At 36.8% G+C, this 25,934-nt stretch overlaps 2 protein-coding genes across 7 annotated transcripts in view; one reads left to right on the forward strand and one right to left on the reverse strand.

Moving 5' to 3' along the window:
• Window positions 1-304: 304 nt before the first annotated feature.
• Ugalt (UDP-galactose transporter) lies at window positions 305-3,346 on the reverse strand. 3 transcript variants are annotated; one of them, XM_074127045.1, is made up of 3 exons: window positions 3,121-3,346; window positions 2,091-2,240; window positions 305-1,495 (listed from the first exon to the last, which is right to left on the reverse strand). In XM_074127045.1, the coding sequence occupies exon 3, from the start codon at window positions 1,463-1,465 to the stop codon at window positions 461-463; it is 1,005 nt and encodes a 334-aa protein (XP_073983146.1). In that variant the 5' UTR covers window positions 1,466-1,495; window positions 2,091-2,240; window positions 3,121-3,346; the 3' UTR covers window positions 305-460. The 3 variants fall into 3 exon arrangements, with proteins under 3 accessions (XP_073983146.1, XP_073983145.1, XP_073983147.1); XM_074127044.1 differs by having other exon boundaries at window positions 2,107-2,240; window positions 3,121-3,342; XM_074127046.1 differs by lacking the exon at window positions 3,121-3,346 and adding an exon at window positions 2,314-2,458 and having other exon boundaries at window positions 2,107-2,240.
• Window positions 3,347-5,291: 1,945 nt separating this feature from the next.
• Window positions 5,292-25,934, forward strand: part of LOC141453620 (insulin receptor-like) — a 175,667-nt gene continuing 155,024 nt past the window's right edge. For 3 of the 4 annotated variants that reach the window (XM_074127055.1, XM_074127057.1, XM_074127056.1), the window contains exon 1: window positions 5,292-5,543. The gene's annotated coding sequence lies outside the window, so the exon portion shown is untranslated. The remainder of the gene's footprint in view (window positions 5,544-25,934) is intronic. The other variant, XM_074127058.1, reaches the window with a different exon arrangement.

The following is a 25,934-nucleotide window of genomic DNA, read 5'->3' on the forward strand; positions in this document are numbered from 1 at the left end:
AAAAAAAAATTTAAATTTAAATTGGCCCATTGATTAAAAAGGTTGCTCACCCCTGGTGTAGATCGTATACCCCACTAAATCAAAGGCTGTCTTGAAACCCATAAACACAGCTGAGAAGTTCTAAATTTTTGTGAAATGCATCTTTGGGGATGAATATTTAGATAAATACTTTAATTTTTGAGTAGAGCTGGTTCTGTATCTCAAAATGTTCCAGACACCTGGTCTAGATTGACAGTGAACATTTGAGATAAAAAATTAAAACTAAGCGAGAGTGATCAACAGCTAAGATGTTAACAAACGCATAATAACATGGTAATAAAAATTTTATTAGATACATTTTTTTAAGCAAATTTATAATTTATTTTCTTATTTACACAGATACATAAAAAAATCTATTTATAAGCAATAATTGTAAAAAATTAGTTTTAAATAATACCGCGTTAAAAACCAGAGGAGTGTTTTATACACTCTCCATTTTGTTTTTAGAGTTCGTTTTATTATTAGGTTTTGGATTATAACTGTACAAAAATATGGACGTAATTACTAATGACGCTCCAATAATAAATGTAAAATTTATTTTAAAATCAAAAACGTACATGGATGAAATACAACTAATGACGATGGCCAGCGAAGTAGCAAAACCTTTAAGTATATTGTCGGCATACTTAACCACTATTGCCACAACAAGCCCACCGCCGGCTTGAAGAAGTACCAAGTAGACTACAAACAAATCGTAGCCATAGAAGAACCCCTGTCTAGTTAGCTGTTGACCATCAGAGATGAGACAGGTGATCAGTCCAAATGGTAATGACAGGAGACTTAATTGGACGTTTCTCATCCAAACGGAAATATCACCAGAGCCTTTAAGTATCATTTCAAAATAGATGCCAGCAAAGCCGGACAAAGCACAAGCACCAAGTGCTGCGGCAAAGCCAAGCAAGCGATTTTGGCCAGCAGGTGGGGCTCTACCTTCTGAGCCAGACAACTGGACCATGGCCACACCGAATACTAACACTACTAAGGCTGCCCACTGAGATTTCAGTAATTTCTTTTTCAACATCAGTACAGCGAACATGGCTGTTGTCAAAATTTTCAACTGATATGTCACCTGATAAGTAGCCGCGTCTAGATGTGACGCAGAAACATATAAAAGATTATTTTGTACAATATATACAAAAGAAGGAATGCTTACTTTTAATGTATCCCAAGGCTGTTTCCATATTGTATGATATAGAGCTGATCCCCACTTAGAAATACTCTTATGCTCTAAATAGACAATATATAAACATGTTACAAGTTTACTAAATTCTGACATCACTACAGCCGTGGAAGACAGGAACAAAGGACCAGTTCTGGTTCTTGCATACCTCATACTTAGACCTAATATTGCATTTTGCAGTGTCAGCGTCACGAGGGATGTAACTTTAAGCACCCTAGCTCGTCCTTCCGCTGTTTTTACACTCATTTTCAGGCTTTCGTAGCGCCAATTCAAAATCTGCAAAGCAATTCACATCAATGAATTCCAAATTATAAATTAACTTGAAATAAAGATCACAAATTTTCTTTAAACTAGCATAACATTATACTGGATTGCTCGAAGGGATGGTTCTCGTTAGGAGAGGGTCGTAGGCAGAAAATGTCCCTTCCGGAACGTCTAGAAGAATCGTCCAGATGAGAAATGCTGGATGATCGTAAATTATCGTTTACTAATAATTCACTCAGTAAATTAGGAGACCTTGCAATTTAGTCTCCCATTGTTTCTTTTTTAAAAAATGTGATTTCAGAGACTGTCAATCTAAATGTACAACTAGAATCAAGATGGGTTTAAGATAAAGTTATTTCTTATAGATATGGTGCTTGGTTTAAGGTTTTGGGAAGGCTATTTCAGATTCCAACTAAAGCTATCAGTGTTAAATTGATTTGATTTAGATTCAAATTTAAGTTTTTATTAATATTAAAGACATTACTTCCTTAAAAAATGGGCAACGAAAATTAGAGGACCTTTTGATTGGTAATAATTTGATTAATATTAAATAAGTTTTCGGCATCAATATTTCTCAAACACAAAATTAATAACTAAAAGCACTAACCTTAATAAAAACTTACCGGAATTTATCTCTTGAACATATTTATTAATGTCTTCATATTTTGAATAATTTAGCGTTTCTATAATTGTGCTTTATGTTTTCTGGCATACTGTTTTCAAGACTTGATTATGAGGTTCACCAGTGCACACTTGTCTGCAATACAAAGGATCCGTTATCAAAGAAAGCTTTTATATTACCTGATAATTTTGAACGAAAAATTAAGTACCACGCTGCTTGAGTATACAAATAGGTAGCTGCAAAAAATTCTGGATATTTTTAAGGGCTCATTACAGGAGCCCTTAATATTGTGACAGATTGTTGGGGGATGAAGGTGCATTAATTCATTAAGAGCAATAGTAACACTATTTTTGATACAAACAAATCCCGGCCTAATGTTATCAGGAAGATAAGACAATAATCGTCTAATTAAACACCTACAATCACAATTTAAAGTTAGCAAAAATGTGATCTTTATTTTATGTTAAAGGCACATTGTTTCTCTTTTCAACAATTACTTTTTATTCTTAACAAAATTATGTTTTCAATATTTACAGTAATTTAATTCTTTTAAGATTAAATAGATAATAAATCTCTACTTTTCTTTCGGTACATCCAACAATTTAAATTTCCTAACTCACTATTCGAGTGCTTTCAAGCACGGGATCAAATCTGTAAAAAAGTTTTTTTTATCACCTAATTTCGCCAAAAGAGTGAAAGAAAAAAAACTTCATGCAAGATAATAATAATACGGCGCTAATGACCAAGCTGTCGATGCGCCGGAAAAAAATAATTTAAACAAATAATCATATTTATAATTAAAAACTAAACTAGAGTAAATTCACTACAAGAAATTAACAAGTCATTGTATTAATTAAATGTTAGCCAAAAACAAGAAGTCAAATAATTTTAGAGCAGGACAAGAAAGATTTAGTTTGAAGCTGTATTCAATCCAATGTATTAGCTAAGGCTAAGGGATTTTTATGTAGGTTAAGTGAAAGCATTTATATGTCTATAATTCTAATGCACTTCGTACCTTTGATTTAAGAATAAAACAATAATCAAAAATCTCCTTCTTTATTCATATCACGTAAACATCTATATATCCAGCATAAATGTGATTCTGCTTCTAAAAAAAGTACTGTTGCAATCATACAGTGCATCGTTGTCATCAAAGATGTGGCATCTGTTAGTAAGTACAGATTTATTGTTTACACTCACAATCACAGAAAAACAACAGGAAGGTTAAGAATAAGAAATTATCTCTTATGGTGCAGACCGTTGAATATAATTATTATATGTTCAATCGAATACTCGATTAAGGCCTTTAACATCGATAGTAAATCGATATGTTTTCTAATCTTGTGAGAAAGTTTTGAATATTATTAAAAAAATATAAAAACAACTCTTTCTTTTCATTTTGTATTTTCTTTTTACACTTAGAAGTTCTATAACATTCATAATTTGTTTCTAAATCATAAAATCCTAAAATATTAACGGGAGGGGCTTTCTAATGCAGTTCTTTTAGTCTACATATTGTAAGAATCTTTTTAATCAAATCAATCCTGTGTTGCATCTAACTTATTTCTTTTTGTTGCAAAAACTTCTTTACATTTACAACTCATATTGTGAAATTTCAAGTAAAACATTTTTCCTTAAGAGTTGAAAATTGTTTATTCTCCTCAAACACTAAATTTTACCAAAAAGTGAGGTTATAAAATAAAAATAACATTTCAAACAGATTTAAAATTTCGTTCAGTCAATTGAGAGCTGTTTGAAAAGTGATTTAAAGAAAAAACCTACCCCAACTCACCCGCATAAAACGACATGGGCGTGAAATAAAAGTTTTTACATCATTTTATGTGTAATAGTAGTTTGAAATTTAGAGAATATAGGAGATTCAGCACAATGGTTCTTCTGATTGAGGTTTTTAGTTTCACTTTAAACTTTGTAATCCGTAAGAGGTAAGGCCATACGTCATACACCTAATCACACCATCTCCCTGAAATTCCCTTAACGGAATCTCTATTTCAGACCTGGATGATCGATCTTAAAACGGATATTTCTGGTGAAAATTCGATGACGAAAATTTGCAATGGCGATACTTCTCTTACCTGAAGTAGGAGAAAGTTGAGAAACTAATCATGATGCCAGTCGCTACCTTGATTTCCCACTCCACCATTATACAGGTACTGCTAAGTTAAACTAATTCTGTAGGAAAAGTAGACTACTGGCGGCGCGGTGGGCATCCCAGCCGAATAACACGAACAACCCCTACACTGGCACCTCAATCGCTCAATCGCAGAAATAGTGGCTGAGTACCACAATTTGGGTTTAGCAAACCTATAGGCAAACTCGAGCTCACCACCTCACATATTAGGCAACCACAGTAGATTGCCACTTCCTTTACAATCTAAACTAGTGGTTTATCCATTTGAATGTTAACAGCAGTTATGAGCAAGATGTACGGCTTATAAAGGTAAGATAACTTGCACATTATTCTGCTGTTCTCCTTGAAGGAAGCCTTAAAGTCCCTAATAGGGCTTCCTATTTGCTTACATTTGTAGACATACATGTCTACCAACAAACTTATACCTATGATCTTCTTAAATAACCGCAATCTGTACTATATTTGGCATTTTGTAGCAGACGTTAGTGGAAGTCCTACAATCGAACTGATGAATCGGAATCCGTCAGAATTGAAAAAAAGAAAAAAGAATAATATTTGTAAAAAAAGTTGTATTTAATTGTAATAAACGGGAAAAAGTAATACAGTGTAATGTGCCAAATGTAAGAACTGTATTTCTCACAAGACTACTTTTAGAAATTAAAAGACATTTGGCATGGAGAAACCCTGATCCTTCAATAGAATCGATAATTTGGTAGCATTAAAGCGAAGTATTATTTCAAAAGTCTAAATTTGAAGAAAATTTTATTACGTAAACTGCGCTAAGAGAAATTCAGGCGCGTTCACACCAGTTTATTTTACAAAAAAAAAAGAAAAAAAGTCTTAATGTGTAAAAAAAAATAACTTAAAAGACAATGGCAATCAAATAAAACTCGATTTCCAATGAAAGGCTTTTGTAAACAAAATTCAAAAGAAGTCTAGGAGGAACAGTGCAGCCGGACAGAGTGGCTATTGTCTTTGGAATGTTGGTAGCAGTAGAAGAATGTGTCGCAGCGGAGTAGCCGACCGTCGCTATAGTGGGGATAGACTGCGTCTATCTGTGAGGGCGCTGCTGTTTCAGTTAGCCAGCCTCAGTCATGTAAAGTACGCCGTACATGTAGAAGTGCGTAAAAGCTATGGTTGTTGCGTTCGTTTATGAAAATTTGCCTAATTTTTGGTCGAGGTTACCGTCTTGATGTGTGCTTTTCTAGCCTAGTATTTGTGTGATTATAAGTTTATTAGTGATGTTTAAGTGAATTTTCATTTTTGGATCTACTTTTAAAATGTAATAGGTAAGGCTTTTGCTATTTTTATTATTTTTCATTTTTAAACTATGATTCATTTTTCTTTTTTTTTTTTTCTAAATTTATTCATATTCATTAATTTCATACAAATGACAACTTAAAAATTCTCTACTTTTTTATCTACAATGTTTTCCTTTTTTTTGTAAGAGTCCATGTTTGTTTACAAACATTGTATCTAAACTCCCCCACGTGTTAACCTCCATTACTTTAAAAATAACTAAGTAGATCAATAAAAATCAAAACAGAAATAGTGTAACAATTAATTTATTAGTAGTTTATAACATATTAATGACAATGCTAAATTAATAATTTAAGTAAATAGAAAATAGAAGTCCTTGTTGCCAAAAAAGAACAACAAAATCTTACGCCTGCGTTCATTGAATCTACGGCAGAAGGTTCATTGACGTAAAGTTAACCTTTATAATGGAGATTGTAGTTTTTAAAAACTTAAGATTGATGTCAACAAGAAACAAACACAATTAAGAAACTTGTCTCTATTTATTCTAATGATTTGTGGTTTTCACATACATATGTTTGGATTACATTGAAAAGATTATTTGTTATACCTCGGGGTAAATATGTACATAATGAACATTTTTTTATTTTATTTCTTTAAGTATCTTTTTGTTTTGTTGCTAAATTTTTGGCAATTTAGAGCTGTCTATAATTTATATTCTTTTTAAATACTGTATGACCCTAGTGCAGAGTTTCGAATTTTGGAATACACGTGTTTTGGCGACCAAGTTGAGGAAAATCCTTTTCTTTCAAAAAAAATCAATGAACCATACGATTTTCATCTATAATTGTGTTATTTATTTTTGTATCAAATTTACTAAAGAAAAACAAGGAAAAAAGCATGATTATTGTGTTCTAAAGCTTTTAAAAATGTGGTTAGGCCCACAGTTCTGGAATAACACCATTTGCCCGCTGTTAATAGTAAGCAAGTGAAGTGGAAATCTCTAGACCAAACTGATCTATGTTATATACCTCTGGTGATGGAGGAAAGTGTGGAACCGGCTCGAGGATACAGTAAACATGCTGCTGAGATGGATAAAAACAAATATAGATATTTTCAATCTCCACGGGCCTAACTATATTACTGTTTTAGTTCACATAGAATACGTAAAAGCTGGCTTTCTTAATTTCATGGTTCGAATTCTGATTTTTCTCCAAACTCTGAAGTATTTTCAGAAAATATGAACAAATTAAGCTCCAATGGGAAAGTGTGACTTCCAGTTGAGCAATGATCCAGATGAAATGGATTAGAGCTTCCTTCCCGATTTTAGGTGTGTAAGCTGGGGTTGCCTCAGTAGGTGTTTTCGCCTAAAATTTTGAGTTCCTCTGATAAGAAAGAGTTGTTTTTAGAAAGTCGCTTTTATGTGTGTGAGTTCCATCCTAACTTGAGAGCCGCAAACAGCTCTGTGAGTCCAACGTTTCGTTTAGGTGCCACCTTGAGCCGCGACTATAAGGTCAAGCTGTAGTATCAATTTACCGCGAGTCGATTTTTATAAAACTTTACACGCTCATTTCAATCTCTTGCAAGTTTAGGATAAGCGGTGCCTACGTTTCGCTCTAATGTTCTATTTCCGGACATGGTGGTGTGTTTTCCTGCTTTACAATCGAGTCGAGGATTTCTCACAAACGCTTCAACGATCTTGTTTATTAAATCTTGGTATGCTAATTGCAGCCGTGTACATCCTGTAGCGACAGGAAATTCCATTCAAGCAGCCTTTCTCAGGGAGTGGTGGAGTTAAGTCTCCAGGAATGTTTCTTTCCAGTATATTGTAGGTTCTACGGCGGTATAATATGTATGAGTTATAAATGTGCAGCGAGTGCCTGGATTGGAGGAAGGTCAGTCGGAATGGTAAGGTCTTGAAGTTGGTATTCTATAAATTGATAAGAAAGTCTCCTGAGGAGAAAGTATGATGTTAATGGCTCTGAACCATTATTCCTGCAATCATTATAGTTGGATGCACTTAGTCCAACGTTTCTGCAGTGGATAGATTCCATCCCTGAATTGAGATTCTGGAAGTCGTGTAGTATACTGCTCTTTATTTGGCTCAAAACATTTGCAAAGTCTATATTCTTTACATTTAAGAGTAGGTAGAAGTCAAAGGCTACCAACAATAATTCTAAATTCACAACTCTCAGTTTTCCCAAGTTCTGGAACATTTGTATAGACTGAGGCTTTGATTAATAATGTCTCACGTATTTTTCATCAAGATGCTTAAGGAGACTTGCGTATCTTTCGCCAGGTGTAGTTTCACCGATTGCTAAAGGTTTAATAGAAAAAATTCTTCTTGCAACCTGGAAAGCATTAACCTTTGGCTGATGAAATCTTTTTGGCCTTTGTTGCTGCAGTTCTGCCAACTTCCATTCCATCGTTATTTCGTTGTAATTGCTGTTTAGCTTCTGGCGTTATTTGTGGACCCATGTTTCTTCTATCGTAACAAAATCGATGTACACTATCAGTTGGATTTCTTTTCCAAACGTTAAGTTCTGAGAGTGTGCTCGCTTCACCCCTCATTTTGAAGAGAGCCTTCTTGTATTTTCTTGTTAACTTTTGGTGATGTGCCAACGGTGTCGCTACCCCATAAACCCTAACTCCGTATTGTACAGCTTCTTGACGTTTTGCTTCATAGTTCTAGTTTTGAGCCTTTGTTCTTGTAAACCTTCACTAACTTCAGGTGTATTTCTGTCGAAGAGTTGATTTTTCCAGTTTTATCCATCGCAAAGAGATACACGAAAACCGACCAGTTGACCCCCATTGACATACTCGTATGTAATGGCGTCTCGACTACCAATTTCATTGATAGCAAACGTCATTGATGTGTGGCCAGGTCGAGATGTCTATTATTGAAACTTCACTTTAAAGTTAAGAGGTAGCTCGCTGAATGGGAGACTCGTGGTTGTGTGTTGCTTGTCCGTAATTAGTATTGAATCAATTTCAGTATTGTGTTTCAAAAATAAGATGGAAATGAGAGTGAACTGGGTGCAACTTTGTAAGAAAGTATGTTCGCCAATTAGTTGCATGTGTCAGTGGGCTTGCTAGATTGTTGCAGACTTGGCCAGCATCCAGCATCCATCTTCTAACTACTCCAGATTTCCTCCCTTTCACAAATAAACTAAAGTGCTGTAAGTGTAATGTTTTTGTCTTGTACTCTTCTTTTTACATAGTTTCGTTCTTTGTGAACCGAAAGATGACTGTTGTGCCAATTTTGGAATTACCAAAGCAAATGTCAGTTTGGGAGTTCTTTGTTTTTTATTTAAACGAAATATTTCCCCCCCCCTGCGGAAAATTCTAATCTTATTATTTGGTTTAGATGTTACAAATTTGTGCTTTGAGTGTTAGTGCTAACGGCGGCACCAGTCCAAGGGGCCCCTTCCCTATTTCTACAAAATTTTGTTTACTTTACGTGCTTGGTTTGCGGGTGTCCATGGACGCCAAGCCAATAAAGTTTCTCCATTCCTTTCCACTTAATGGTTCTTAATGGTTAATAGTTTAATGGCTTTTTGGTTCGTATTGTCTTCAAATTGGATTCTCCACTTGACCACAAACCATCCAAATATGCCATTTTGTAATTATACAATTGGTTAAGCAAAATTTCAGCTTTACGTTCTTTACTCTTTCGAATTATCCATTGCAATCATGACGTCATAGACCCCCCAAATTAAAATTAGTTATGTCATATTAAGTATGTTATGCTTTTTATAAATATATATAGATATAGATTTTTGGGATCCCTTCCCTTAGTTCATTCATAATATTTTATTTTTTGTTATAATTATGATAAAATGTATATTATGTCTTCGTAATTAAATAGGTACTTTATTATAGCTTTATTCCAAATTATTCTTCTGATTTATCTTTATTAGGCCCTTTATTCTGAGTAGTCACATATACATGCATGTTAAAATAGAAAAAGACAAAGTTAGAGTCGGCTACTGTTTAAATTTGAATCACGGATTTAAAACAATATTTCAGTCTAGAATTCTTCTTACCGAAGTATTTGTGAGTACAAATAACGCATAGGTAATATCCAGTAAATTATTCAACAATAATTATTCATTTCTCAATTGTAATTTAATGTAGTCCCTCTAATTTTACTTATAGTAGGTAAAATACTGGTATAATTAGCTGTCATAAAAATATGCATATCTTATATTCCAAATATATAACACTGCGGTAAGAATACCTAGATTGAGAATTGAAGAAAACTATATTATTTGCGATAAAGCCAGATTAATTATTACCTATTATTAAAAACGCTTGACTACTAAATAAAGTAACAATTGCTTTAATCGAATTACGAACTTAAACCGAAGATTTTTATTTAAAAATAAAAATAAATAAATAAAATAAACAAAATCATTGATGAATGTTGGTGCAAGCATTTTTGAAAAAAGTTTTTGAATTTTTTAACCTCATATTTTTTTTTATAAAGTTTTTTTTTTTAACCTGTGATTAATAGTTTGTTGATTAGATATTACAGTCAATCTAAGAAATAGTGTTCTATTTGAACAAATATTTTGTAGACGAAAATGGCCAGCATAAGGGTCTGTGACCTCTAATAAATTCAAAAAAATAAATGAAATTTAATGCAGTAAAATTACTTAAATATTAATGAAGTATTAATGAAATGTTGGGTACTTGCTGATTTGTGTACCTTTTGGCGTTTAATCAACCCTTATACTTAACATTTTAAACTGTAAGTTTTTGTTAAGGAGATTAGATTTTTGGGATTCAAAAATTTCTAAAATATCAATAAAAATGCAAAGGCTATAGGATTGGTAAGCCGTCAAAGCAACCGCCAAACTTTCCAGATGTAAACAAAATATTTAAAGGATTTGAAAATATTATTTTCCCGAGTCTAATGGCTTGTGTGCCAAATTAGATTTTTTTCGCCTCAGCTGTAATAAAATCTAAAAATATCGATCACGATATCTGATCACATTTACGAGGTCTGTTCAAAAAGTATCGCGAATTTTGTGTTTTTTTTTCCAAAATTAATTATTTATTCATGAATATCTATTTTTTTTCCCTTCAAAGAAATCCCCATCAGATATTATTACACTTGTGCCATCGTTTTTTTCCAATCATCGAAGCGCTTCAAAAAATCATTTTTTCAGATCTTGTTCAGCTCTTCCTTCGATGCCGTCTTTATCTCCTCAATCGTAGCATAGCGTCGTCCTTTCATGGGCCTCTTCAGTTTCGGGAACAAGAAAAAGACACAGGGGGCCAGATCTGGGAAATACGGTGACTGCGGCATCATTAGTGCGTTGTTTTTGGCCAAAAAATCGCGTCGAAATTGAGCAGTTTCGGTACGAATTTCGTGGTGACCCCGTCTCATGCCCAAATCATTGGTAAAAATCGAATGGCACGAGCCAATCGATATGATTAGGTCCTCAGCAACTTCTCTCAACGATGATTCGACGATTGGCCAATACTATTTTCTTCACTTCATCAAAGTTTTTGCCTGTTGTTGACTTGCTCGAGCGTCCGGCACGCTCTTCGTCGTTCACACATCTTCTCGGCCCTCTGAGAACATTTTGTACCACCGATAAACGTTGCTTCGGTCCAAGGTAGCTTTCACCATAATGTCACAGTCAACATTCGGAATGCGTCCGCGCACTTAATTTTGTTTTCCACACAAAAGATTCTTAGATCCATTTTTAGGAACAGGCAAAAATCGAAGACGAGCCAAAACACGCACAAGCGTTCTATAAACCATCCAGTTTCTGGGGTGCACAAAACGGATTTTTCGAGGAAGAAAAATAATGATTTTGAGTTGAAAGGAAATAAATGATGACCTTGGGAATTGTAGTTGGAAAAAGACGTGTGAGTGTGCTCCTTAATGAGAGAATTAGTTTAGTTGGCGACAGTTGGTAGGTTGTTCGCAGTGAGTTGGAATTGGGCAGCCGAAGTGCGAGATCTGTGACCGCCTTTCATTAACATTCTTCTAGCGTGCCTCTGATTAATTTCCATGTAATTAACCAGCAAATTGAATTCAATGAACGAGATATTGAAATTTGTTCTTTAAACAGATGGTACAATTAATTTCGTCTGTGTGGTACACTTTTGTACCTCTTGTTTGGGAAGGAGAACGTCAAATTTCAGAAGTTAAGTGAAGATTGTTACATCTAGGTGGGAGCGGAACATCTCAAAGCGCAGGAAGCTGTAACTTAATGCTTGGATTTGGTGCCACTAGGAAGTGTGATTCAGCGACCGGAACCTTTCAGCAGGATGTACCACTGAGTGCATTTCCGCCAATGGTGATTTTCTTTTGGACTCACGCACCTAAACCTTCTAATTTTTCTTGTGAAAAATTTTAAGCAATCTTCAGCTAGTAGTAGCATTTCCATTTAGCTAAGAGTTTAACTTCCAACTTATTGAAACGATTGCAGACAAAAATCATTTAATACTCGTATTGCACCTCTGAGAGTAGTGTATCCTCGTCCAGTTGCCCACCTCTCTACGCTTGTCTGGACAAACCCTGGGACTCGGGTGAGTTAAATTGTTTGTCTCCAGAAGAAATTCCATGGCACCAAGGAGGAATTCGCACGCTGAAGATTGCTGGATAGAACTTATGGATTATATGGATAATGGATTTTAAATTTTGAAGTATAGGTGTCCAGTTCTATTCAAAATTGTTAATAACGTGAAGACTTGTCCAGTAATTCGTTATTTTAGGTAGAAAACGTTCTGATTCTTTCAAATTTTTTGAGGTTACATTGCTTTTTAGGTTAAGGTTCTTAAATGCGTAGGAAAACAAAGTTTGTTTGTTGTTGTTGTTGTTGTCACGAATACAAGTGTTATTATTTATTGTAAATGTTAACAGCAGTTAAAGGGTTTATTGCGTAATGTTTACAAAGATAGTGATCAGTTCGAGGCGGACAAGTGGGCAGGGCATTGTGTTAGTGTAAACCGTTCCAATGCGACAACTCCGCGTAAACACTCCAACTGAAATACAGGATGCTGTTGTTGCTAAATAGCTCTTCATGAGGGCGCCACTCATCTTCTAGATTCCCCTTCTTCATTGTTTTTATCATCACGAGGATGATTCAGGCAACAAAAGCGATGACCATCATCCTACAGATTGTATATTTTGTGTTTCCTTCGCCGGAAATCTGCACTAACTCCCCCCCCCCTTGGAATAGGAAAAAGAATTATTTTAGAAATACGACTGTAGTGAAACTGCTGTCTACTATTCAGCATTCTACTTGAACTTTTTTCTCTAAATCTGAATTTCAAAATATATTTAATCCTTACTAAACTTCATCCAGTTTATGGAATCGTACATTGCACCGAAATATAACACTTTGGAGCAGGGGTTTAAAAAACGTTTTTATTCATTGACTTTTCCGAATTTTCAAAATTACTTCTCAGATTTACTTGAAAACATTTTTAATGTAACAATTTTATAATGAGTACGGTTACTTTTAAATAAAATCATTTATAATACATACAATCATACGAGGCACACAGCAACCTTATTGTTCTTTCCTGTCAAGATGGAGGTGAGGAAGTGATGTACCGGAAGGTAATTTAAGCGGTAAATGGAAACCTGAATAGTCCAGCTTGTTTAGGACAAATAAAATATTTTACCAGTAAATTGTTTGGATTTATATACGCGACTTCCGGCAGAGCCAAGGAAAACCACTCGTAAACGGGTATTTTCAGTGGAAACACAAAATTGAAAATCTGCACGATTGCATACTCCCTCTCACAGCAGTAAGAGAAAGTAAGAATTAGAGAAAGGTTTGTTGTAAAAAAAAGCATGAGTTAACGAAGACGTTGCATTGTTTGTAATGGAAAGTGAAATATAGCAACTATCCAACTCGCAGACAGACAGACAGACGCTGACCTAGTTGCGCAGAGTTCTCACCCTACAGAGCCCATTATGCGCCGTTTACCTGGCCTGAATTTTTTTTTTTTTTTGCTCCCCTTGTGTGCGCACCACGGGGAAATTCAATGACAACAGTAGTGGTGTGGCAGCACTGCAGAGGCACCTTCAACAATCTCTTCTAATAAATACTTCGCTTCTCACACATCCCTGCCCGTGATGGACCTTTCTCTTGCCAGTGGTAAGGCGATTTGCTTGAGTGTGAATAACACGAGGGAAGCTTCGATTGCCTGTTATATTCAGCTTCTTCCCGAATCAAGAAACGATTTGGCCAAATAGTCCTTATCGAGTCTACTCTAGAAATTCCCAGACCAGACTCAAATCTGCTCTGGCTATAATTTCTCTGCCTCAGACCTGGATGGCTGGTCCAGATCGTAGCTCCTGCACACCTCCTCAGAGTTTTCCTTACCCCTCGTTAGAGTTGAGTAGTTATTAGGAGCCTTCAGATTTTCTGCTTTGGCGGCGATACAATTTTTTTAAATTTAAATCAGAAAACTGTCGTATTACAAAGTTGGTCTCAATAATGTCTCCAGTATAACTAAAAAAAAGAAGAAAAATCTCGATGTTTCAAATTTGATATTTAATTTAGAAGTTACAATGAGCCGGAATTACCGTTTTGGCGTTGGGATGAAATCAGCCATCCGCCGGAAATGACAGTTAACTTTGTCTAAGCACCACTTTCATGTTGATATATTTCATTGATTTACATTTTTTTTCGAGAATCTTTAGTTGGTTTCATAGAAGTAAAGCCTAATTTTTCTATGAATATTTTAGTATAATGTACGGTTCTAACGTAATACACGTATGAAATGTTTTATATAAATCTCTTTTCCCACGGAAGTACTATTATTCTATTTTGTGTCCCTTTCAAGTCAGACACCAAGTAGATTCATACGTACTCGGACATGACGTAAGTTCGGTCTATCACCTTGATTTGGCTGTGACGTCACGCTCCAGTCCATTACGCTTCTTATAATTGCCAGCATCCAATATAGTGAACTATATTTTCGGTAAGTTTCACTAAATAAACTGTTGAAAGAGAAAGTCGTGTGAGTGTGTTCACCTTAGTTTTTTGTTTTTTTATTTATAGAAATCAGTTGGTAGACCTGTTCTAAACACTTAACCTTACTCATAGATGATCACGGCGCCACAAAATATCGTATTAAAAACATCGCAATGGAAAAAACCCACTAAAAATTTCCGAGTAACCCGCACTTCTCGCTCCTTCCTGTCTACCTTTTACGAAAGGTTTATTTCCTCCTCTTTAGTTTCTTCAAATCTCACTCTGTATTCATGATTTCTTTAGAACGTATTCTCCAAAGGAAGCCTAAATATTCAAAAAAAAAAAATAAGTTCTTAAATGTTTACATTTCGTTTTAGCAGCCGAACCGGATATATCTTGAACCTTTAATTCTTGATTAAACAGCCTCTAGAACCCTAAAAGGTCACCGTTTTTAATTTAAATGTCAAGAATAAATTCACTGTTTAAATCGTACAGAATTGTCCGGCCAGAGGCGTGACCTCGGTGATGTTATTAAGTGGACAATGTTAAAGATAAAACATTTAGGCAATTAATTATTTCAATAAGAAAAAACAAAATCCTCTAAATCATTTTATTCTATATTTTCAATCTGTTAAATCGATTTGGGCAAAAGGTTTCGAATCTACTAACTAATTTCCACATTATAGATCAAAAGAAATTTTAAACCTACAACTAGTAAAAAGGAAAAGAATTAGGATCGTCTGGATGAATTAGAGACCGCTCTAGAAGACACATATTTCCCATACATATTGTCAAGTTTTTCTACATTTTATCTAGAAACTTTACCTATAACTAATGCCTGCCACTAGTTACGTTAAATATGTGGGTTTGATAAATAATAAAACTCGCTAAACTTATAAGTAGTCTGATTTATTAACACATTAACATTACTCACATTAACATTTACCAGCAACTAACGCTATTCATTACAGTCACCATTTACAACAGTCACAACAGTTTACTGTTACTTACTCACTACGTAACGCCACAAAACTGTTCCACGACTGACCACTGGTCCGCACTGCACCGAATTGCACTAGTCTCAGCTGCACTAACACAGCTCTACTCATCAACTGACTAATTGCCCAACTAGCTACCACTGAAGCACTCCACAACACTGACTCTCTCTAACTATGTCTCAACACTGACTCTCCAAGACTAACTCCAAAACTCACTGACTGACTAGAAACTACAAGACTGTAAAACTCTTAGAACTCGATTAAAAACTCTAATAACTCCTTAAGAAACTGACTTCTCCAGCTGTGTCTGCCTCCTTTTAACTGCGTGCCTCCCTCCAACAATCTAGGCCTTTCTTCTCTGGTTCTCTTCAAAGGTTGATTGCTTCTTTGGTAAATTCGTTCCTTAATTTTGCTGGTTTCAACATTATTATACCCAGCAATATTAGGCGCTTTAAGCATTATGTTTTTTTTAGAATCATGGTTTTCTGGAAAAATCAAGATTACAATCCATATTGGTGGATAGATTTTAAGTAAGTTTTCGTTCTTAAATGGATTTTTCCAGCGAATTCTCTTGGCAATTACCCGCTTGCAAAACTCTGCTGGAATGTTGCACCTTTTGGTGCTTCGTTTTTATTTTCAGCTTATGGTTTATGCATTCACTTATAGTACTTATTCGTAGATAAGTATTTTTTTTTTCAATTATTTAAGGCGCGTCAACATCTAAGGTTATTGGCGCCCGGAGCTTTTTTCAGTGCACTGCCGGCCTCCGGACAGTGTTCTCTCGTTACAGACAACACTGTCCATCGCCGGACAGAAGATAAGAAGCTCCTAGGAACAGAAAATCTAAGGGTCAGCGGCTGGATTCAAACCCGGGACCTCCGCGTGGGAATCCAGATAAGTATTATTCCAGGTATTTGGAAGGATAATACATGAGAACGGCGTTCTATAGTTGGGTTTAGCAAGTTATTTGGAGAACTTGGTTCATCAAAAGGGCGTTTCCGGTGGTCCGGTTTTTATGAGAATTATCCGGTAGTGACGCGTAGTGATCTTGCTGCGATTTCTCTCTCTTTTGATTGGAGTCCCCAAATAGATAATCTCAGACTGAGCGAGTGACGAGGTGCTATTAGAGAGGACGAGATTAACAGTGAGGGAGGCCAATTTGCGCAAACTACGTAAGGGACTTCGAAACGGTCGTTGAAATTGCAAAATCTAATATTGACCCGATCCTAATACTTTGCGAGTACGACAAAGAACAAAATAATAAAAAAATACAAATTTCTTCCTGTTAGAACAGGATCATAAATTTAAATTAAGGTTATAAAATTGTTTATTCAACAGCTGTAAAAGACATAGTTGGAGAGGGGGGACCAGTTACATCAGGTTTGTTTATTTTGGGGTCCAAACATTTTTGTTGTTTACGTTCTCCACAGCCTTCACCTAAATGTTTTTGTCCACGTAGTATTTGGAGTTTCATTCATGAGTTGTTGAACTAGGATACTTGATTCTTTGTATCCACTACTACTGGAGTGGGGGGAATGAAATCCTGGGAAATTTAATGCGGATTGGTAGGTTTGTCAGGATCAATATAATGGCGAAAGTTATGGCCCTCCAATCGAGGAACCTCTCAATCAATTAAAAATGGCCACACTCAATTCTTTCTAATCTACATTGTTGCTACCATTGCCGAATCTCAAACACCACCCACGCATTCGTTCGTTTTGGTTTGAGTCGGACGAACGAGCATGAACCTGTTAGACACATGGCGCCAGCATTATGGTTTATTATGGGGGACAACACTGGCGGACCCTGGGGGGGATTGGGGCTGGAGTGTTTGCTCCAAGAACAGGCGAAGATAGATTACCCAGCATTTAATTGGTAGTTACCAATAAAGTAAGTACATAGTTGCCTATTTTTTCAGGCAGGCTTAAAGTCCAACTACCAATTAGATGTCGTGGACAGAGGCGACTAACAAACATACTTTACTATAAATTTCTCATATTAACCATTAAATAAAATCCAAGGTCCTAGACATTGGGAATCGAACCCACTAAACCAACAATACATTTTAGCTTTGCGGGTTACCAATAATAGTGTGAGAAACTAAAAAAAAAAAAATTACTGCAACGTTACAGGACTTGGAAAATAGAGGCTACTAATGAATAAAGTGCTAAGTATCTATTATTACTTAATACTTTATCCGTCAACTACATCAAGATCAGTTCGTGCCCACATAATCGCACGCCAGCAGTTCTGGAGTCACACCGAGTAGGAACATTAATGGCGCTTCAGACAGGCGTCACTTGTGTGCGCTGCGATACGCACTTCCTGTTTACAATTGTAAAGTGTTTCAGTTCGCAGAACTCCCCGGGTGGGGTGTCCAAGTAAACAGTGCCTCTCTTTCTAGATCCCCGTTCTGATTATACAGTCTGTTTTTCTACTTATATTTGGTAATAATACAGCATTTTTTCAGTGTTTTTGCTGGCGAGGGTGATTTTGACAGCGGAACTGAAAATATTCATTTTGGCACCCAAGGTTAATGGCAGTTTGCCCCCCAGTCTTTGCTGGTACGAAGTCACAGCAAACTTTAATGTTAACTACGTCAAACAAAATTATAATTGTTAGTAGATAAAGACCCAGAAGATAGACTAGTCTCTTGTTCGAAAGCTTGGGGAAAAGTTATGATTGGAATTGCATTTATCTTTCTTCTCATTGTTCAATGTCGACATCTGGAGAAAGTTAATTTATTAACTTAATTAATGATTCACTCATTAAGTTAACGTCTACGTATTGTGCTTTTTTTAAGCTCTGAATTCTGCCCAGTAGTGCTCATGCAGTGTGTTTCGCGAAAGAATTGGGCAGGAAATGGTCCCCCAACCCCGGTCTGACTGGAAGTCCTTGATCGAATGCTCCCAAAAGAATGTTTTGTTATGAATACAAGTTTGGGGACGTACACGCAGTGACGTGTGTTCCTGCCAAACTTCGAGTGAAAAGTGGATTCGGAAAAAATAACATTTCCTGTTGAGCGTTCTCGAAAAGCTCTTTGCCATGTCCCACGGTTCGGTGTTAGTAGGAGTCGTGGTTTTGTTTCAGGATGGCCAGTTTCACACATTTTTGTGAAAAAAAAAGAATATAGCACTTTCCTGAGGATCTTAAAAACGGGTACTTCCGGCGATATCACAAAATACGATAGCAATACTTCCCTCTTACAAGGGGTTAGAGAAAATGGAAAAGTTCGCCCTCACTCAGTAACTGGGCGCTGAAGACAATGTTTACAGTAACCTGTACTAGATATTCTGCAGTAGTACCAGGCAAGTACCATGGACCTGCCAAATTCATGCGATGTAAACACATGAACGCTGTGACGTCTGGCTAGAGTTCAGTTTCAGGTACTTCGTAGTTATTTATGAACTCATCCCCCCCACCTGTTGCCATGGGAACGTTCATATAGTTACTCAGATGTATCGATATATTAATTAATCGATAATTTTCTTTCGCTACTAATGCTAGCGCTGAACTGGATTGCTACAGAAACCTGTTGCCGAATTTTGGCTAACGGTGTATTTAGATAATGTTTTTCTTCTTACTACTAGAAGAGAAAAAGACGTCTGTCGCCCAGCATCTTTGGATAAATAGTTCACAGATCTGTGGCTGGTGAAGACAACAAATAAATAAATATTTATAAAACCAACGTGAATAATGCAATATAATTGAGAATCCTTGTTCACGACTGGGAACTGTTGCATCCCATTACACATGCCTCTAATGTGGTGTTGTTTGTCGGGCTGTAGTTGATGTTGTTGATGGTAATAAGATGGAATAATTTATTTCTGTTTGCCCCGTTGTTCTGTTACATTCTTTATTGATTTCCTTTCATCCCACCGGATATTTGATTCCACGCACTGCAATATTTCTCTACTTTATCAATTTCACTTTCTCTCTCTTCTTTTTCTCTCTTGGCGTTTTCTTTTCTGCGAAGAGATCGCAAAATTGATTTTGAGTGAAAACTCACACCCATCAGCATTGCTCAGCAGTCCATCTGTATTGTACAGATCTTAGTAAGTCATGCTCGACCTAAAATTACAATTAAGTAGATAGAAAAATGTGGAATTTCTTAGAAAACAAGGTGGTTTCAGGGAGCCTGCATTCATTAATAATACAGTGTGAATGTGCGGTGATAGCCGGCCAATCGGCAGCGCCAACGAGGAGTGACAAGATGTACACCCTGGAAACCATGTGCTACTCTTAAGTGAATCCATTGAGCCAGAAGCTGGTAGGTTGGGCTAAATACTCCCTGGTGCCTGTTAATCCTCTCGCCAATGTCTTCCAGGAGGGACATATCTCAATATATGGCGTCTGCCCAGGCACAAGAAAGAGGATCCAGAAGGCTGTGATAATCACTTCCTGGTGTCTAAACATCCTTTCCGGAAAGGAATATCTGGTAATTACGGCGGACTTTCCAGGGAAGTCAAATGCCAGCCTAAAGGCTCAATTACATAGGAAAGCCTGGAACTTCCAGTGGTTCCGTTCTCGATACAGCCACTTCACGCTTTCCTTCGCCACCGGTTGCAAGGCATCTTGAACTGAGCTGGAGATGGTTGGATAAACACAATCGTTGTACTGCTCCCTATGTATTGTGCGATAAATGGGGGAGTCATTATTGGTTGTTGATTGTATTATTAAGCAGGGATATCGCAGGGATACAATTTTCCCTGTAAGTAAATTCTTTCTCTGATGAGAAGTAGAGGAATCTCCACTGGCAGGGCGTTAGTGAGAAAAGATAGGAAATGTGATTGAAGCGTTGTTGAACTGTTTCAAATTGGCACAAGAACAGCCATCTTAAAAACGTCTGCAAACTGATGAACTGATAGAGAGGGTAGAACATGAACGGACTGGCTGCTACTCAGAAAATGGTAGTCATTGACTGAGTTGGCAAGTCACATGTTTCTGCTGCAGCATTAATGTGGCGCTGGTTATGTATGTACATAGTATGCATATATGTTACAACTATAATGCACTCCTTTGCCATGTCGGCTCTCTTAACTGCAATTTTATGCACTTCTCCCCCCTTATCTTTGTTGCGACCATTCACTACTGTTTATGGCCCTAACAGATCGTTTCTTCTGTGAAATACTGCATCCGCGGGTTAATGACTGCGCCAGAGTATCGACTAACTCACTTCATAAAAATTATTGCCTCGATTAATTCGTCATTGTATCGCCTTCTAATTCGTGATTACGTTGCCTCCCCCACCCCCACCGTGATTGCAGGTCTGGTTGGCTGTGTGCTGTATCTGCACACGCCCCGAGAGCTTGTTGTACTCGACACTCTGTGTGCTGTGAAAATTATTTTTAGTTAATAAGTGCAACGCCCCTTGCCGCTTCGTTTATTCAAACCATGTCTAGCTGTTCTTGATCACAGTGTGAATTAAAATACTGAACCTGCGCCGATTTCCACAAAAAACAAAACAAATCTTTCAACCACTTCCGTTTCCTTATTCTCGAAAGCCCACACCAATTTTTTTTCTCCCTCACTCGCAGAAGTCGCTTTAATATTATTTTCGGCTAAACTGTTTACTGTAAAAGTTGTAGATTTGTGAGTTCGTAGTACGTAGTACAAAGTTTGAGATAAATATCACTGCAGCCAATCGCAGAATATGAGGGAAATCTATTCGGCAAAGTGTGCCAATCTTGTCTGGCATTTTTTTTTTTTTTTTTCAAATTTTAAATTCAGTCTCACATTTTATTTACATATATTTTGTCCAGATGGGCCCCCCAAAGTAAGGTACATTACCAGTGTCAACCTAATTTCGGCCAAATTCGGGCCAGAAGTTAAGAGTAAAACCTAAAATCTAATTGGTTATTATTAATGAATGCCTGTTTACTTTCGTGAGCAAACAAAAGACCTGTTATTGCGTCGAAACGGTTTGCCTTTGTGTCTGTGTGTGTACGTACATTTGTCACCGCACAATGTGATGATGCGACGGTGTCTGTCGACCTTCACTTCATACACACGGACCTTACTCATGGCAAACACTTGAATAATATCGTGCATTAACAAAGATATCTTGCAAGAAAACGGTAACCTTTGCCAAAAAAAGGTGCAATCATCCCCACATGATAAGGATGATTTCCGTGCCAAACTCGTGCCACAATCATCCCCCTGAATGACGGAAGTGTTCGAAGCCCTTTGTTCACTGTACGTCTGAAAAATTCGACTAGTAACTACCCAAATTAGTGGTCAAGTTTTGTCGATTTTGTTTTAAAGTAAACATCAGTAGTTCTGCGACTTAACTGAATTTAACTCGTTTGTCGTAATAAAATTCTGCGACTAAAAATTGATCTTCAATCGTTAGTCGTAAGCGGCCTGAAGCTGATCTAGTCGTAGGAATCAGTCGTTACCCATGATTGGTTACAGTTCGCTCAACTCTGGTAGGAACTTATCAGCATAACTCAAATTAAGTTGCAGGAACTTAAACTTCCGGTACAATTAGTAAGAGAGGAAGTGATCTGTTTTTCGTTGCCGATCTCTTTTTTGTTGAATAATTGTAATAGTTGTTTGTTTGCAACGTCACTGTTTGTAATGGCGCTTGCTACCTGTAAACAATAAATCAAACCAACAGCGAACAACAACATGTGGGAACTTGAATTACATTATGAAGATTTCAGCGCGCACAATATTATTGTATAAATAGATACACGGACGGACATAGCCGGGCGTACCAGATATACGGACAGACAGAAGTGTTCCCCTAATAATTCTCACGGTCAGTACTCTATCCCCTCCACCGCGCATTGTGCTTCATGACCGCCAACCTTCTACTTCTTGAAACGAGTGAAATGCTTTTTCTCTTTCTCCTACTCACTCTCTCTGTCTCTCGCCATTGGCCAGGTTTTCCATTTTCCGTTTTTCACCGGAAATATCCGTGTTTTGAGGTCGTCCCAAAATGGGGGGGGGGGGAAACTGGTTTTGACAAAGTGGCGGAACTATGCAGGGTGTCCACCCACCGTAATTTTAAAAACTAAAACGCTCAGAAAGTTCACCTTTCTGCTGAGGAGTCTTCAGCGGACGGCCAAAATAAGGTTTTGGTCACCCGGAACTACCACTAAATTGATTTTTTGAAATATTTTTTTAAAATTTCCGTTTCTAAAATACTTCGAACTATCGTAAACGCTCCATTTTATGTCTCCCAACCTGGACTATACACACTGTTGACCTTAACATTCCTTTTGTCACTCAAGTCGCTGAAAACACGATACAGAAAACTCCACTTCAGCCTGCAATCTCATATAACTTCTCTAGCTAAAAATCTTTCTTCTAGAACTCTTCCTGACAACCCGACAAGACACCTTAAAAGACAATGGCCTCGTGATCTCCTCTCCAGTGAAGAGAGTGACTACCATCCAATATTTGGGAGTGTTACCGCTGGGTAACTTTTCCACTCGTTACCTTATCATTTATTACTCTATTGTATCATTGTTACTTATAGCGCTAACGCGCTGACTGTACCACATATAAACGCAAAAAAAAAATCCTTTAAATTTTTCATCAGGAACTCTCGGGACATAACACTGAAGGTAAAATCCTACCTGAAAATTGTACCGACCCAGTTTTAACTAGAAAAATGAACACAATGAAAGTTACGAACCTATTACTGAGTGTATGAAGTTTACAGCAAATCCCAAGAGCCCAGGAAGTAAAGAATCCATGGATCCAACAGGCACTTCCTGTTTAGGCAAACTCAGGCACATTTACCCCTTATTAACAGTACGCAACACACAATAAACCACTTTAGAGTGAATCTATCCTAAGCTTTTCTAGAAATGACCCTTCCGGGACTAACTATATGAAGATCTATGATTTAAAATTTATCGTATTTTAGAAAAACTCTTTTTACAGCTGTTTACTGGAGGAAGGAGGGCTTTTCCCTCTACAGTGCTATTACAGTGCGATGTACGCTACTACAAACTGATATAGTTCAGTGGTGGGGATGTGGAAATGTGGTTCAAGCATGCGGAGATTGAAGGAAATGATGCTGGAGAGAAGTTCGTGCGAGCAATGGCTGAGAATATCAACTTATCACGATAAATGCTGAGAATATCAACTTATCACGATAAAGGCGACAAGAAAAGTCGCTTGAGGGCTTGATTCGCGGCCCAGATAGGCCAGTGCTCCCAATACGCATGACCGAACACTGGTAATAGCCCACCAAACCGGAACAAGCCATTGGCCTTTGCACCAATGTTTGCCAAGCCAAAGCAGTTAATTATTTTACTGGCCAATATTAAAACAATTATTATTAGTAATGAAGAGTTGTTACATTCCACACTTCCTCTGATCACTCTTGAGAGGAAGTATTGCAATCGTGTAGATTCATAATTTTAGGGGTTTTCACCGGAAATATGCGTATTAGGATCCGGAAAAAATAGGTTTTAGCAAGAGTTCTGTGTGGGTGTTATTGCTATTGTTTGTAAACAATATTTCAAACATAAAAAAAAAATCGATACAAGCTTGAACATTATATTTCGATTTGGCAAGAATCCCTCGCCCACCGCTAAGCGCTGGAATATTTTTCTTTCTTTTTCAAGAAGTTCCACTATTTCAGAGATTTGCTAAGTACGATCAGCAAAATGTGTGCTTCGCTTTCGTTGAGATAAGCACTTTCTCGTAAAAATAAGTAGCATTACTCTATTGCAGTTATTGATAACTACTCTACGTTCCAGAAGCTGCAGGAAGTGGTAGCAAGAAAGTTAGCGTTGCAACAGAACTGCTGCAATGTCCTGATGCAATAAATGCTGACTTACTAACAATCTAGTGCAGATTATCTTTGTGCTTTTATGATTATTATCATTTATTTATTTATATAAATACTAGCGGCTTAGTGCAAGCAGGACCCCAGCTTCCAATCTGGAGATGCAAGAGAAAAAGCGCACGAGAAAACTGTTCTGTAAAGTTGGACTCCCAGTGAACTGTATTAGCTTCCTCTGTCAAATATCATACTCATGAGTTAGAAACGTCTTGCACCAGTTAGGATCGTAGAATATGCTGAATGTTCTAATGGAGAGCGCGTAACTTTTTCGCTTTGTGAAGAAATCTGTTTAAAATGAAAGTTAGCTAGGGATGCAATGAGTGACGAAAATCGCTGGAGGAAATGGAAACTTTAGAGAAAAATCGTCGACAAAATCGCCGCAAATCGAATAAATTGATTCGATTTAAGCAGTATTTCTGGTGGTTTAATTTTGACTAAAATCTTACACCGCCCTTAGGCGATACCTAACGCGGAAGTGATTCGCCAATTCTGTAGCGTGAAGGTGATTCCGCTGGCACGAAGTTTGTACATCCGTCTCTGACAGGTTTAAGAAAACACTAGACCAGAGATCGCGAACCTTTTTGAGACGTGGGTCAAATTTTGTTCATTTTTTTTTTTTTAGTACTAGCTCTTGGGTCACTAATGCCCATTCGGCACAAAAGTTTAAAAATTTTAAACTGAATATTTTCAAAACTAAACATCTTTAAAACTCAGTTGGCTTAACGGGTAAAACGGGACGAAACAAGTGGCTATGGAAGTCGTTTTTTACAAACATAACTGAACAAAACCTTACAAAAGTGTGTTTTATCTGAAGAAAAATCTAAATATGGCTATTTGCTTTGGGTTGTCGATTTTTTTAACAAACAAAATATGAGTAAAATTATACATTTTATTTGATATTTTGTCAAACACTTTTGCTTTATTTCAAATACTAAAAAAGCATTTGTCGTCATTTGCGTTTTTTAGAACTGTAATGATCAAACTAAAGGTTATAGATAGCGTTCAAAATTGCTTTTGTGTCAATGCGTGATTGAAAAAAAATACAGATAGAATATAAATTATCCACACAATTAGCAAAATCTAAATCAACCCGCGTAAACAAACAAATGGTTGCCCAATTGTGGGTCAGTGAAAAAGCTTGCGCGGGTCAGTGTCTGACCCGCGGGTCATAGGGTCGCCATCACTGCACTAGACGAAACTGATGCGCTCAAAGGTAGCCAATGAGAAGATTGAAGAAATAGAGGTGATCTCCTTCGGATACAGAACAGGAGCTCAACTGTGGCTTAGATCCTACACCTTAGAAAGCCCGCCTTTAATGAATAACGTGCTGATCTCCTGATTAACACAAAACAGAGACCTTGAATGTGTCGAATCAGCGAGCTTTCTTTACAACTTTAAGTTAAGCGAGGCTGCTTAACTCTTCCTTAATTTGGTCCACTCAATGCTTACTTATCAGTCTAATGTTATTGTAAATTAAGTATTACTGAAATAGTCTGACCCGCACCTAAAATAGACCTAATAGTGTACAGACCAACTAAACATAATAGACCAACTTAGATCAGCCCTAACGATTAGTAGCACGTTGATCTGTAAAATATCGTTGATTTTATCCAGCATCACTTTTTCAATCTGCTTATTTGTTGCAAAAGATTTCTGGTTTTCCAGAGC

This window comes from Rhodnius prolixus, unplaced genomic scaffold, assembly GCF_049639745.1.
Source record: "Rhodnius prolixus isolate KJV_2025 unplaced genomic scaffold, Rpr scaffold_3, whole genome shotgun sequence".
Taxonomy (NCBI): domain Eukaryota; kingdom Metazoa; phylum Arthropoda; class Insecta; order Hemiptera; family Reduviidae; genus Rhodnius; species Rhodnius prolixus.

Bases quoted from the DNA above. Each gene is read 5' to 3' on its own strand.
- Ugalt (XM_074127045.1), bottom strand. From the start codon at position 1,465: ATGAGTGTAAAAACAGCGGAAGGACGAGCTAGGGTGCTTAAAGTTACA.